The 13,981-nt window shown below is 43.4% G+C and overlaps 1 protein-coding gene across 1 annotated transcript in view; it reads left to right on the top strand.

The window, feature by feature from the left end:
• The window catches only part of ZNF385D (zinc finger protein 385D), a 757,956-nt gene that overhangs the window by 469,520 nt on the left and 274,455 nt on the right, over window positions 1–13,981 (top strand). The window contains exon 7 of the mRNA XM_068970436.1: window positions 12,866–13,008. Within this exon, the coding sequence (XP_068826537.1) occupies window positions 12,866–13,008 (143 nt within the window). The remainder of the gene's footprint in view (window positions 1–12,865; window positions 13,009–13,981) is intronic.

Here is a 13,981-nt window from a genome sequence, read left to right as displayed (position 1 = left end):
TGACGCTCTGCACACGGACGGCTGTGATGCCCTCTACACGGACGGCTGTGACGCTCTGCACAGGGATGGCTGTGATGCCCTCTACACGGACGGCTGTGACGCTCTGCACACGGACGGCTGTGATGCCCTCTACACGGATGGCTGTGACGCTCTGCACACGGATGGCTGTGACGCTCTGCACACGGATGGCTGTGACGCTCTGTATACAGACGACTGTGATGCTTTCTACATGGACAGCTGTGATGCTCCTTCTACACGGACAGCTGTGAGCGTCTACCAGCATCTAGGAGACCGGGCTTGAACTGTGTCCTCAAGCAGGAGACGACGATTGGCTGTTCGCCATAGGGTGACGCGGGTTCAGAGTGCATGTGGAGTGGGATGTGACTGAAAAAAATATAGACTACAGTGCTTACTGCACTGCCATGGCTTCACGTTGTCTGGGCTTAATTGCTAGTTGAAACTTGCCTTTCAAAAAATGAGTTATATTAACTACTCTAGATTGAATCAGTTCCTTTCCATACCTTGGAAAAATATTTGCCCATATCAGTAAGGCCCTACTTTACTTTTCCTTTCCAGCTAAGTTGTTCAAAATATTTTTCCCCACTAGACTCCATTCTGAATTCCTCCTCCATCCCTGACCCTTCTCAAAAGGGTCAGACTTCACTTTTTTGTTTTTTTTTTGCAGATATACATTTGTATTTTTATTGTGTGGATACCTAGGAAATTGCAGGGGATTGATTACACTATTCATACAGTAACTGAATATAACTTTGTAAGATATTGCCAAATATTTACAAAGAGCTACCTTAGTTTGCGTTTCAACCAACAAGTATGAACTTTCCAGTTGACCTACATCCTTGCCAACACTTGGTATTGTTTTTCCTTTTAATTTTAGTCTTCCTAATAGGTGATAGTAATATCTGATAGTTTTTTTTTTGCATTTCCCCAGTGATGCTAAGGAGATTTTTGTTTGCATATTTGCTGTTTGTATTTCTTTGTGAAATGTCTGTTCAAAATTTTTGAATATCTTTGAGTTAATATTTCATTATTGAACTATAAGAATTTTTAATACATTCCTAATGCAATTTTTTGTTAAATATGTGTGTTGCATATTTATTTTCCTTAGCAACAGCTGGCTCCCCCTCCCCCCTTTTTTTCACTTTTTGTTTTATATTTGTGTATAGTTGGTTAACAATGTTGTGATAGTTTCAGGTATACAGCAAAGTGATTCATTTGTACTTATGTATGTATCTATTCTTTTTCAAATTATTTCCCTATTTAGGTTATTACGGAATACTGAACAGAGTTCCCTGTGCTATGCAATAGGTCCTTTTGGTTACATATTTTAAATATAGCAGCATGTTGCCTTCTCTTTATGTTTTATGCTGTCTTTCAAAGGTAGGAAGCTTTAATTTTGATACACACTCAGCTCTCTCTATTCAGAAATTCTGTGTCAGCAGATCCAACCAACTGCAAGTGGAAAATATTTTTAAAAACTCTAGAAAGTTCCAAAAAGCAAAATCTGAATTTGCTGGGCGGGCTCAGGCATCTATTTACATAATATTTACATTGTATTAAGTATTATAAGTGATCTTGATGCAGCAGCAGCAGCAGCAGAGATGATTTAAAATGTATAGAAGGGTGTAAGATATATGCAAATCCTATGCTATTTTACGTGAGGGACCTGTGTATCCTCAGATGTTGGTATTCAGGCAGTCACGGAACAAATGCTGTGTGAGAAAATGAGAAATGCTGGACTGGAAGAAACACAAGCTGGAATCAAGATTGCCGGGAGAAATATCTATAACCTCAGATATGGAGATGACACCACCCTTATGGCAGAAAGTGAAGAGGAAATAAAAAGCCTCTTGATGACAGTGAAAGAGGAGAGTGAAAAAGTTGGCTTAAAGCTCAACATTCAGAAAACGAAGATCATGGCATCCGGTCCCATCACTCCATGGGAAATAGATGGGGAAACAGTGGAAACAGTGTCAGACTTTATTTTTTTGGGCTTCAAAATCACTGCAGATAGTGACTGCAGCCATGAAATTAAAAGATGCTTACTCCTTGGAAGAAAAGTTATGATCAACGTAGATAGCATATTCAAAAGCAGAGACATTACTTTGCCGACTGAGGTCCATCTAGTCAAGGCTATGGTTTTTCCTGTGGTCATGTATGGATGTGAGAGTTGGACTGTGAAGAAGGCTGAGTGCCGAAGAATTGATGCATTTGAACTGTGGTGTTGGAGAAGACTCTTGAGAGTCCCTTGGACTGCAAGGAGATCCAACCAGTCCATTCTGAAGGAGATCAACCCTGGGATTGCTTTGGAAGGAATGATGCTAAAGCTGAAACTCCAGTACTTTGGCCACCTCATGCGAAGAATTGACTCATTGGAAAAGACTCTGATGCTGGGAGGGATTGGGGGCAGGAGGAAAAGGGGACGACCGAGGATGAGATGGCTGGATGGCATCACTGACTCAATGGATGTGAGTCTGAGTGAACTCCAGGAGATGGTGATGGACAGGGAGGCCTGGCATGCTGTGATTACATGGGGTCTCAAAGAGTTGGACACGACTGAGTGATTGAACTGAATTGAATTGAGGTTACTCACTAAATAACACAAAGGTCCATATTGTCAAAGCTATGGTTTTTCCAGTAATCATATACGGATGTGATGGTTGGACCTTAAAGAAGGCTGAGCCCTGAAGAACTGATTCTTTCAAACTGTGGTTCTGGAGAAGACTCTTGAGAGTCCCTTGAACAGAAAGGAAATCAAACCAGTCCATCCTGAAGGAAATCAGTCCTGAATAGTCTTTGGAAGGACTGATTTTAAAGCTGAAACTCCAGTACTTTGGCCACCTGATGGGAAGAGCTGACTTACTGGAAAAGACCCTGATGCTGGGAAAGATTAAATGCGGGATGAGAAGGGGGCAATAGAGGATGAGTTGGTTGGTTGGCATCACCAACTCAATGGACATGAGTTTGAGTAAACTCCAGGAGATGGTGAAGAACAGGGAAGCCTGGTGTGCTGCAGTCCCTGGGGTCTCAAAGGCCAGACATGACTTAGTGGCTGAACAACAACAAGAAGAACAGATAACTGATAAAGATCACGAAAAAATCTTGATGACATAAAGTCTCACTGAAGCTGACATCTTAATTGGTCCTTCCGCGGGCGGCCTTCGACTGTGCTGACCACTTACTGTTTCCTTTTGTAAACATACTCTTCCTCTTGCCTCTGGGGGTCATTCTCCCTGTCCCTATCCTTTATTCCCGTCCTGCCCGGTCTCCTTCTGTGGGCTGATGAGCCTCCAGGTGCAGGAGCTGGCCTCTCTGCTCTACTTGTTCCCAAGGAGATCTTATTCACGTCCGTAACTTCAGTTCCTGCGTGAGGGCTCTCCAGTGGTCCCTCAGCAGGAAGTCTGCGCAGAGCTGTCTTCTCAGTGCTAGGACCCACTTCCACTCACACCTCAGCCTCAGGATGCCGAAACTCCCAGCTTGTCTCTCCCTCACCATCTATATCTTGAAGACACTTTAGGGAGATGAACAAAGGTGTTCTCTAATTTGTGTGATGCTTACCTAACTTACCTTTTTGGTATTGGGAAACCCACCTTGAACAACTGAAGCTCAGGAAATGTCTCATGAATACCTTGGTTTGCACTGATGGCCTCCACAGATTGGCAAATGCTTGGAGAGGAAGCAAAGGATGTATCACAGTAATTCCAAATGGAAAGAACGTGGAGACAGAAGAATATTTATCAGCGTGTGGGGAACAGTGAGCTGTATGCCCAGCTGTGCTGGCGCAGAGATGTTCACATGGGCCAAGGCCCAACTGCAAGGCCCAGATTATACAAAACAAGACCATGTCACAAGATGACGGCATCTTTTTTTTCTCATTAAAGGGTCAGATGACTAAAGCCTGGTTATTACGAACAGAATTACTCCTCAGGGTGGTTCAGAGGTATCTAGGGAAGTTTAACTGCCTACATTAGCTAGCTTTGAACATTTGGCTATTAGTGAGACTAGATTGTGACCCACTTTGGTGAAATACAGCTTCCTGGTAGCACTCTCAAGAATGAACAGAATTTTAAAAAATACCATTTGCCCCAGGACTGGCCCTTTTTGCATCTTTGGTTTGCAGAAGTGTTGTCATTTTTATGCAAGGCACTCCTTAACTCATTAATACTGATTTCAGCATTAAATTTTTTACATTAACTTCTCCTTTGAGGATAATCATCATTGATCACAAAAGATTCCTAGACTGGCCATTGTCTTCTCCAGGAATGGAGGACTAATTCTTGTTGACCCAATCCTAGCAGGGTCTGCCTTCTAACAGTGGCCAAGTCTGCCTCTGGGAAAGCTCTCCTGGCCGTCCCCCAAAGGAGACGGACCCAGGGGAAAGCAAAGCGTTCTCTCCTATCAGCCGTGCTTTCTGGAACAGACTGTATCAGGCACCTTGTCTGTAAATGATTCCTCACTGGGGACCGTTGGTTTTGGATTGAAGCTACAAAGTTTGATGGAACCCTCTGCAGTGATGGAAATGTTTTTCTTCTTTTAATTAATTAATTTATTTTAATTGGAGGATAATCACTTTACAATATTGTGTTGGTCTTTGCTCTACATCGATATGAATCGGCCATAGGCATGCAATTTTCCCCTTCATCCTGTACCCCTCCCATATCCCTCCCAAGTCCATCCTTTTTTTTAATTGCAATATTCTATTCATTGAAGTAGCCTCGGTCATGTGTGGCTGTCAAGCCCTTGAAATGTGATTGAGAAAGTGAACATTTAATTTTATTTAGTTTGCGCTTAACCACACACAGCTAAAGATTACCATACAGGACATGTCAGCATTAGACCACCTTTTTGATTAGTTACAAATGATTTTGTGAAATTAAATCTTGTGAGTTCTTCTTGAGGAAAAATTTCACATTTTTACATTCACTATTGCAGACTTGAGAGGAAGTTTCCAGGCAAAAATGTTTGATCGCCTGAGACGAGTTCCTTGTCCTGACTCACGCGCTGTCTGGCAGAGGGGCTGAAGTGCAGAGACACATATAAGGTTAAATGTCCAAGAACCCTTACTCTGGCACTCTTAGAATCATCGTAGCACTTTGCAGGCTCCGGGAACTGTCATGAGAGTGGGGCAAGTAAGTGAGAGAGTCTGCTTGGCTTCTGGAGAAGCCGTGGCAACTAGTGGAGAGCAGTACTTTGATGTTGGTGCCAGTATTCAGTGATGATGACCGAGAAAACATTGCTTAGTTCTTTTCCCTTAGCTCTCTTCCGGAATGAGCTTTGACACAATTTACTGGGACATCTATTTAATTGTATTCTTTTCCATTATGACTTACAATGAACACGAGTCCCTGTATGAGAGCTCACCCTTTCTCTGTTGGTTTGGGTCCCAGACTCCCGCTCCATGCCTCTCACTGTTCTTCCCTTGTGGATCACAAGACTGTTCTCTGTGTCTGTGAGCTGTTTCTTTTTGCACATAGGTTTATCTGTGTCATATTTGAGACTCAGCATATACTTTTCTTTCCCTGACTTTCTTTGCTTAGTATGATAATCTCTAGGTCCATCCATGTACATGCAAACAGAAAGGATTATTCCATCCTTTTTATGGCTGAGTTCTATTCCACTGGATGTCCTGGAATATTTAAACTCCATGACTTAAAATGAATAGATAAAGACTTTAAACAAGGGAAAACAGATCCCTCACATGGGCTTTCTTTTATGGGTAAAGTGAGAGTCAGTTAACCTGGGCAAATGTTTCTGCATCATGGTTTCCAGGTTACTGTTAGAGTTGCCATAACTCACTCCCCTTCTTACCTCCTTCCCCTCTGTGGCCACGGGAAGAAGGGCTGGGGCAGTGGCCCACAGCGGGAACAGCTCAGTGCTGCCCACTGCCCCTGTGGGCCAGATCCTGCTTTAATATCCAAACTGACCTGCCGAGGGCAACACGCTTTACACCCACAAGGAGCTTCATCCTCAGGTAGAAGGTGCTGGATCAATTAGTAGGCGAATCAACAATTCAGAGCAGAGGGAAAATGAAAGCCGTGAAAGAAGAATTGTGACCAAGTCACACCAAATTCAGTTTTATCTCCAAATCCATTTCTAACTGTATCATTCCATTGGGAACAATGTTTAAACAAAGATGGGAACTGAATGGGAGTTTGGATCACTGACATTGAAGGGACTATGGTAAACATACAGCTTTTCAAGCTAAGGAGAAAAGATAACCTCAACAACAGACTGCCCATTGTAATCCCCAGCCAGCAGCCTTGAGTATTTGGGAGGCAGCCACACAAGGGAATGTGACAAGCACGTATTTGTTTTTCTGATTTGGCAAGTAGATGTTAAAGAATGCAAACTGGAGGGCTTTTGAAACATTTGCTATGAAGCCCATGTGTTTCTGGAGACTTTCTCAAAGATAGGGCAGGATCAGCATTTTCCCACATAGACAAATATTGGTAATAAATACTGAACGTTCCCTATCATCTTCTATACAAGGAATGAGTCTACTCCTGGTTTTTTTGAGCAGTAATAAAATCTTCTCACAAGACTTCCGATTTAGTGCATTCCATTCTGGCTGTAAGGCGGCTGGCTTGCCTTGCAGGAAAAACCTGGCTTCACAGTGTTCTTTTTTGTTGTCGTTTTGTTTGTGTTTGTTGCTTTAATTTAAAGGCTGTTTGTATCAGTGCATTGAAACTTGTTAAGATTACTCAGCGTAACGATGAACGCCATTTATTACCCGAGTGATTTTTAGATGCAATGTATTTTAGGTGATAGCTTTGACTTTTGAGTTTGTAAATTTGGCATTATAATAGATTCCTGGCAGAATTATTGTACATTTTAAAGGAATTAAGGGTATATACTAGAGTGGGTAGCTGTTCCCTTCTTCAGGGAATCTTCAGGTCTCCCGCATTGCAGGCGAATTCTTTACCATCTGAGCCACCAGGGAGGGCCATAGCAGGGCCTAGCACATACCAACTACTTAACAGATTTGTAAAATTTAGCTTTTTCCTCAGCATTCACTCCCTTTCACCCTGGCTGGTCTGTTTCACCAGCAACAGCATTTGATGGCCATTGTTTTGTGTCAAGTTTTGCTTTTATGCCCCAAATCCATCCTTTCTTTTCTACTTCCTGTTCATAGTATCAGATATAATTCTCTATGTCCTCGATCACGTGGGCCCCGGAAACCCTGTCTTGCCTTTCCCTCCCTCAGCACACATGGCAAATTCAAGCTGAAGTAGTTGGGATTGGATGTCAGTAATGTTCCACGTCTGTCAGAGTATTGCAAGTAACTACTTACGACTTGATGTATAAAACATTCTCAGTGTTTTCCTACTAGATTAAATATTCGGAGCAGTTTAGCAGTTTAACTCTGGCTCACTGTTGATGCTATTGAAACATATGTGTATATTTCAGTATGCTGCTGCTAAGTCACTTCAGTCATGTTCGACTCTGTGCGACCCCATAGACGGCAGCCCACCAGGCTCCCCCGTCCCTGAGATTCTCCAGGCAAGAACACTGGAGTGGGTTGCCATTTCCTTCTCCAATGCATGAAAGTGAAAAGTGAAAGTGAAGTCGCTCAGTCGTATCTGACTTGTAGCGACCCATGGACTGCAGCCTACCAGGCTCCTCCGTCCATGGGATTTTCCAGGCAAGAGTACTGGAGTGGGGTGCCATTGCCTTCTCCGATATTTCAGTATAGGTAAGCGTATATCTGGACTTCCCCGGTAGCTCCATGGGTAAAGAATCTACCTGCAAGGCAGGAGATGCAGGTTCCGTCCCTGGGTCGGGAAGATCTCCTGGAGGAGGGCATGGCAGCCCACTCGAGTGTTCTTGCCTGGAGAATCCCATGGACAGAGGAGCCTGGCGGGCTATAGTCCATGGGGTCACAAAGAACTGGACATGACTGAAGCAACTTAGCACAGCACACAAGCATGTGTATACATATACATATGTGTATATATATATATATAAAATTCAATTTATACTGAAAGAAAAAGATATGCTAGAAACTATTTCTCCCATCAAGAAATCAGTGATTTCTTCTGCTTTCTATAAATACAGGTATTGTATATACATGTGCGTGTGTGATAATAATGTATTTTAACAATGAACATTATATATTATATTGTTTTTCAACGATTCACAGTTCTACAGCACACACAGCCATGAATATTCAACAGCAGCAACCCCTGATCATTTTTAACTTCGGCTTTGCCATTTGGGGAAATGAGTGATTAAGTAGTAGGTTAAGCTGTGAGACAGGACGTCTGACTGATTCATGAACCACGAATGGACCAAGTGCAGAAGTTCAAGGTTAGAAGTGTTATATTATGGAAAGAACACTATTTTACTCTCAAGGAATATTTCAAAATGTTGATTTACAAGGTAACTTCTTAACTGTGAAGTCTCTCCTTCTGCAGGGGCCAGAATCAACCAAGTGCAGAGTAGGCAGGTGCCTTTCGAGTGGCCTTGCTTGACCTCCCCCAGGGGCCCAGATAGGCATCTGCACCAACCTGCACATCCCTTTGGAATTTATTGGGTTCGTTAAAAACACCCGCCTCACTTAGCACCACCTGGTCAGGCTCTCTGCTAGGCACTTTACCTACCTTTTCTCTAGTATTATGCTTCAGCTGACAACCAGTGGTTTAGAATTCCTATTTGTCTGTATAAATTATTAAAATGAATATTTCCAAATTGGCATTTTAATTAGGTTTTCAAAGCTGCAAATTGCTGAAGTGTATAATGTCTTATTTTCTCAGATAATCTCTATTAACAAATGTCCTACAAACAGGTTATTCCAGTATTTTTTTAAGTTCACAGATTTGCACTTTTGTGAATACAGAGCTAGCTGTCTTGTGAATGGACCAAAGTATGCTCTATAGTATATGTTTGCTCTATAATTCAATTCTGAATTCCAAATATGAATCTAGGCTGGCAGAACCAAACGTCAAGAAGGGCCAGAGAGGAGTTTTACGAGCTTAGATCACTTGCTTCATCATATTTACCTTATTTACTTTCATTATTCAATACCTTACTCAGTATAGGTCTAATAACTGATGTTTGCTTAATGAATGTTTTTTAGTTTATTGAAAAGAAATTTGGAATGGAAAGATATTAACTGCTCTGAAATCTGAATATTCTGTTAAGGCTTGATTTTTAAAAGCTATGTAAGTTAAAACTGCATAGGGTATGAAATACGTGATGCCAGAAGTCGTACCATAGAGCTTTCCATACAGAGGGCGTGCATTTGTGTTTTTTCTGTTCCCAACCCATGGAGGCTTCAAAGTGCTTTTCTCAAAGTAAGAGCATCAGTATTTCCAGAAGTGACGTTCGGACGAAAGAAGCAACGCCGTGGTAGATGGTAACAGCACAGCGGCTCTCTGTCGCCTGCAGTCCTGTCTACACATTCGTATGTGCCCAGATGCTTATTGTCGTCAAGATAATTTTATAATAAGAAAATAACAGTGAACATACATTCATGCCCTAAATGTGATAAATTCTTTTAAAAAATGAAAGAATGAAATAGCTGTTTTCTCAAGGAGCACATTTTAATCTGCTTTACAGGAAACATGCTGTGTTTGCTGATTTTAACTTCATACTATTTTCCAATAGTATTCTTACTGCTGAGCATATATAGCTTGAAACAAGCAAAATATTTTCAGAATGTATCCTAATTTTAAGAGCAGAAATGTCAGTCATAGATGATTTTTAAGAGACAGTCTTAATTTGGGGCCTCAATATTAATATTATAGTCAGTTCAGTCGCTCAGTCGTGTCCGACTCTTTGTGACCCCATGAACCACAGCACGCCAGGCCTCCCTGTCCATCACCAACTGCCGGAGTCCACCCAAACCCATGTCCATTGAGTTGGTGATGCCATCCAACAGTCTTGTCCTCTGTCGTCCACCCCACCTGAGTTTGCATGGCAAGTGGCTGAAGAATGTACGGTCACGCCATGTTCTCTGTTTTCCAGTGATCTTTCACTTTTCTCTCTTCAATTAGGTAGAAAGGACTGAACTCAGATAGTATCAACAGCTCCCCTCCAATGTTATGACTCTTCCTCGATGTCTTCTTATCCCCTACGTAGGAAGCCCCAATTGCAACCTTAGGAGAGGGCCCTGAACTGTCTGTATAATAAAATGCAAATGAAACCCATATCTCAGAGGAAGAGAGGTATATTTCTGGAGGAATTAATTTTCCCTAGCGGTAGAATCAGTGTATGTTTATTCTTTGTTCCTCTCAGCGTGGTGGATAAAAAAAGAAGCCTGAGGTTTTCCAGAACCTCTTTGACTCTCCTGAACCAAAGGGGAACTCGTAAAGGAAATAATTCCAGAATATGTTCCTGCTAAATTGCATTCTTATAATTAGAAGAATGAAATGTTTGTGTGGAAGCAGCATAAGCAGCTGAAGAGTTGATCAACTTATTTTTTCTTTTCATGATATTATGCTATCCATTACTTGACTTCTGAGATTTTAGGGTCAAACAAGGTAATGGATATACATGAATGGATACCTTTTGCAAAGTGTGATTCTGACACAGATAATAATAATTTAAAATGATATGTTTAAAGCTCACTATTATTTATGGACATGTTAAAATGCACCCCAGATTTCAACCCAAACTTATTTCACTTCTGAGTTTTCTAAAGAGGCACCAACCAAAATTTTATTTTGGTTCTTTAACTTTTCATCAAAGGAGAAATTGGTAGCAGTACTAAACTCATGACAGGCCTATCCCCGACGTTTTACGGATGCCCTCTCTATACCACCAGCTGGACAATAAAGGCAGTTTGTAGTGTGCTCTGGTGACTGTAACGGGCTGTAATCCCCAACGTTTTGCGGACGCCCTCTCTATACCGCCAGCTGGACGATGAGGTCAGTTCATCGTGTGCTCTGCTGACTGTAACGGGCTGCATTTTGCTTCTCTCTCCCTCTGTTTTGACACCAGCCCTCTATTTCCTGACTCTTCACTATTTTTCACTTTAATTGGTTTGTTGTTTCAAACTGGATGTTGTTGGCCTTGTCATTGAAGAACGTTTCAAGAGGGTAGTAAGAAAGAGTGGGAAAAATACTGGTTGGGTTAATTTGGCTCCGGCTGATTTTATACCTGGAGCCAGGAGACCTGATGATGCTTTTGGTATGGTTAGTTGAATCCTGTGCTGATGGCCTCTGCTGTGGATGTTAGTCACCCACCTTGCTAGTAGATACTCTGGTTCCGTAGGGTTGGATCTGGCACGGGGGAATCGTTTTTTAAATGTTCATCTTTGTTCAGGTGACTGATAGGGTGCAAGAGAGTGGTCTGTGTGCAGCTGACCTGGTAAGATCTGTAAAGATAAGTTGGATGGGATCTCATTCCAGGTTGTTTGGGAACTCATGTACACCCATGGCAGATTCACGTCAATGTCTGGCAAAACCAATACAGTATTGTAAAGTAAAATAAAGTAAAAAAAAAAAAAATCAGATTGTGAGAGTAAAGAAAAAAAAAATAATAAAAGCAAGATGGCAGGCAAGGTAGTGGCCCAAGCGGGAGCCACCTCCTCTCTCTGTCTCCCAAGCGGGAGCCTCTCTCCTCTCTCTGTCTCCCAAGCGGGAGCCTCTCTCCTCTCTCTGTCTCCCAAGCGGGAGCCTCTCTCCTCTCTCTGTCTCCCAAGCGGGAGCCTCTCTCCTCTCTGTCTCCCAAGCGGGAGCCTCTCTCCTCTCTCTGTCTCTCAAGCGGGAGCCTCTCTGCTCTCTCTGTCTCCCAAGCGGGAGCCTCTCTCCTCTCTCTGTCTCTCAAGCGGGAGCCTCTCTGCTCTCTCTGTCTCCCAAGCGGGAGCCTCTCTCCTCTCTCTGTCTCCTAGAATTCTTCCCCAGTGCGTTTTGTTCTCCTGATGCGACTCTGGATCCTCCCCAGTAGGTTTTTACAGTCTGATGCCTGCCTCTCAGATTAGGAGAACGCTGGCATATTCTACCAGTTTCCTAGGATTCAAACAGCCTTTAATTAACGACAAATTGATGTTTTGGAACGTTACCAGCGTATGAGAGACAGAACAGGGAGGTAGGCTCCTTTCAGCTTCCGAACGCAGTGAAACCCTAGAACAGGGGGCAAAGGTGTGAGTCCCCTGCGGACAGCCTTTGCCCACTGGTGTGCGAAGGAGGCGTCTGTGTTGCTGCCACATTCCATTGCCTTCTCCTTGAGGCCTTCCATATTCCACCTACTTGTGCCTGGGAAGGCAGGGGGCAGGTAGTCTTGAATCTTTAAAGCCGCAGGGGTGCTGCGTAGCTCAGGGATCCCGTGATTTGTAGCTGGATTTGCTGGTTTTAACCCTCCAGTCGCCACGGCTGGCAGGTACGGCTGCCCGTGTTTGTGGTTAAGTTTCTTTCCTGTGCCAGCCTCATGTCATCTTGCTGCCAGAGTTTGGGACGTGGTGGAGAAGAGCAGTTCTGTAAAAGAATCACTCAAACTGGATGCATATTTTCAGCCAAAGTTCGTTTTCAAAGAGGGTTAGGGGATCATCGAAGGGGTTTTCCCTTTGAATCAAGGGATCTTAGTTACAGGTTTGCTGTTTTCTCAATCCAGAGCTCAAGGCAGAAAAAGAAGAATGGACTGCGGGCTATGAGATGTTTGAAATGGTAACAATTACTTACGTAGGCAGACAGTCCTGATCCAAGAGGGCCAGGAGCAGCTAGGGTGCTGCCTCTGCTCACTGGCGCATCTGCTGGGTGGCGGCTTTGGGGTCAGCCCGCTCTGCGTCTTGCTCTCTCCAGTGGCCCGGAAAGCTGGCATTTTGGTCTCAGAAGAAGCCTGGGTGCCTGTGCTGTGTGTCCCCTGTGCTCCAGGTCCCTGACCATGCCCTCTCTTCTCCTCTCTGCAGGTGGCACGTGCCAGAGCCCGGCCCTCCCAGCCCTGGTCCGGCCGCCAGCCCCGCCTCTGCAGCCGTCGCTGGACATTAAGCCGTTCCTCCCATTTCCTCTCGACACGGCGGCCGCCGTCAACCTCTTCCCCAATTTTAATGCGGTGAGTCCCGCGCCATCTGCCTGGGCCAGGGTGGTTGGCCCTGGAAAGCGTCCAGGGCGGGGGTGAGCTGGCCACAGCCTCCCTTCTACTCTGCACTTTACTCCGTAGCTCGGCCGAAAGGACGCCGAGGTTAGCTGTCTGCCTGGTTGTGTGAGGTCTCCAGGGCCAGCCTCCTTCAGGAAAGAGGAGCAGGGCTCGCATCTGACGGGGTGGATCCTGAATCTGTGCCTCCCTCTTACTGTCTTTCTGGGCAACACTAGACATTTGATTAGTTTCTTTTCCATGCCAAGTTCCGTTTAACTGAAAGGTAATGAATGTGTTGGAGAGCATTTGGATTCATGTTGATGTCTGAAAACTTAAACATGTGTTTCTTCTCTCTGGGCCTTCTACTCTAATTTTCAAATCTGTTACTTCTTTTCTAATTTCATGAAGAGGACGCTGATCGTCACACTAGAGATACATTCTATGGATAAAGCACATTCTCCCTCTTAAGTTAAAAGCAGTTAGGGTTCTGGTAGAAAGAATTTTCGTGTTTTTTTTTTTTTTCTTTCTTCTTAGACACAGCTCCTCAACTTGAGTCTTTCTTAAATGACCGTGTTTTGGGAGCTTTGTCAACAGCTTTCTCAACACCAGCACAATACTTCCTTGCCTCTGTTTTCCCTCTTGTTCTTGTCTTTAAAAGTTGACAGATTCCTCGTATGCATCATCATCCTTTTTTTTTTTTTTTTTTTTTGTAGAAGCACTGAGAATATTCTTAGGATAAAAATAGAAATAAGGGTTGAAAAGGTTAGAAGCCAGTAAGTGACATTGTTTTCTAATATCTGATTCAGTTTTCAACAGTTGTTATAACACAGGTCTGAGTTTATCAATGACAGAACTTGTCAACACAACCAAGGCCGAGGGGATTAAGATGTAAGGTCTCTGAAGGCCCAGTGAGCTAAATACTACAGATTGTTGCAGCATCTAACCTTCA

This window comes from Capricornis sumatraensis, chromosome 4 (assembly GCF_032405125.1).
Source record: "Capricornis sumatraensis isolate serow.1 chromosome 4, serow.2, whole genome shotgun sequence".
Classification (NCBI taxonomy): domain Eukaryota; kingdom Metazoa; phylum Chordata; class Mammalia; order Artiodactyla; family Bovidae; genus Capricornis; species Capricornis sumatraensis.
Note: the sequence above shows the minus strand (reverse complement) of the source record. Positions and strands in the feature narration are given on the sequence as shown.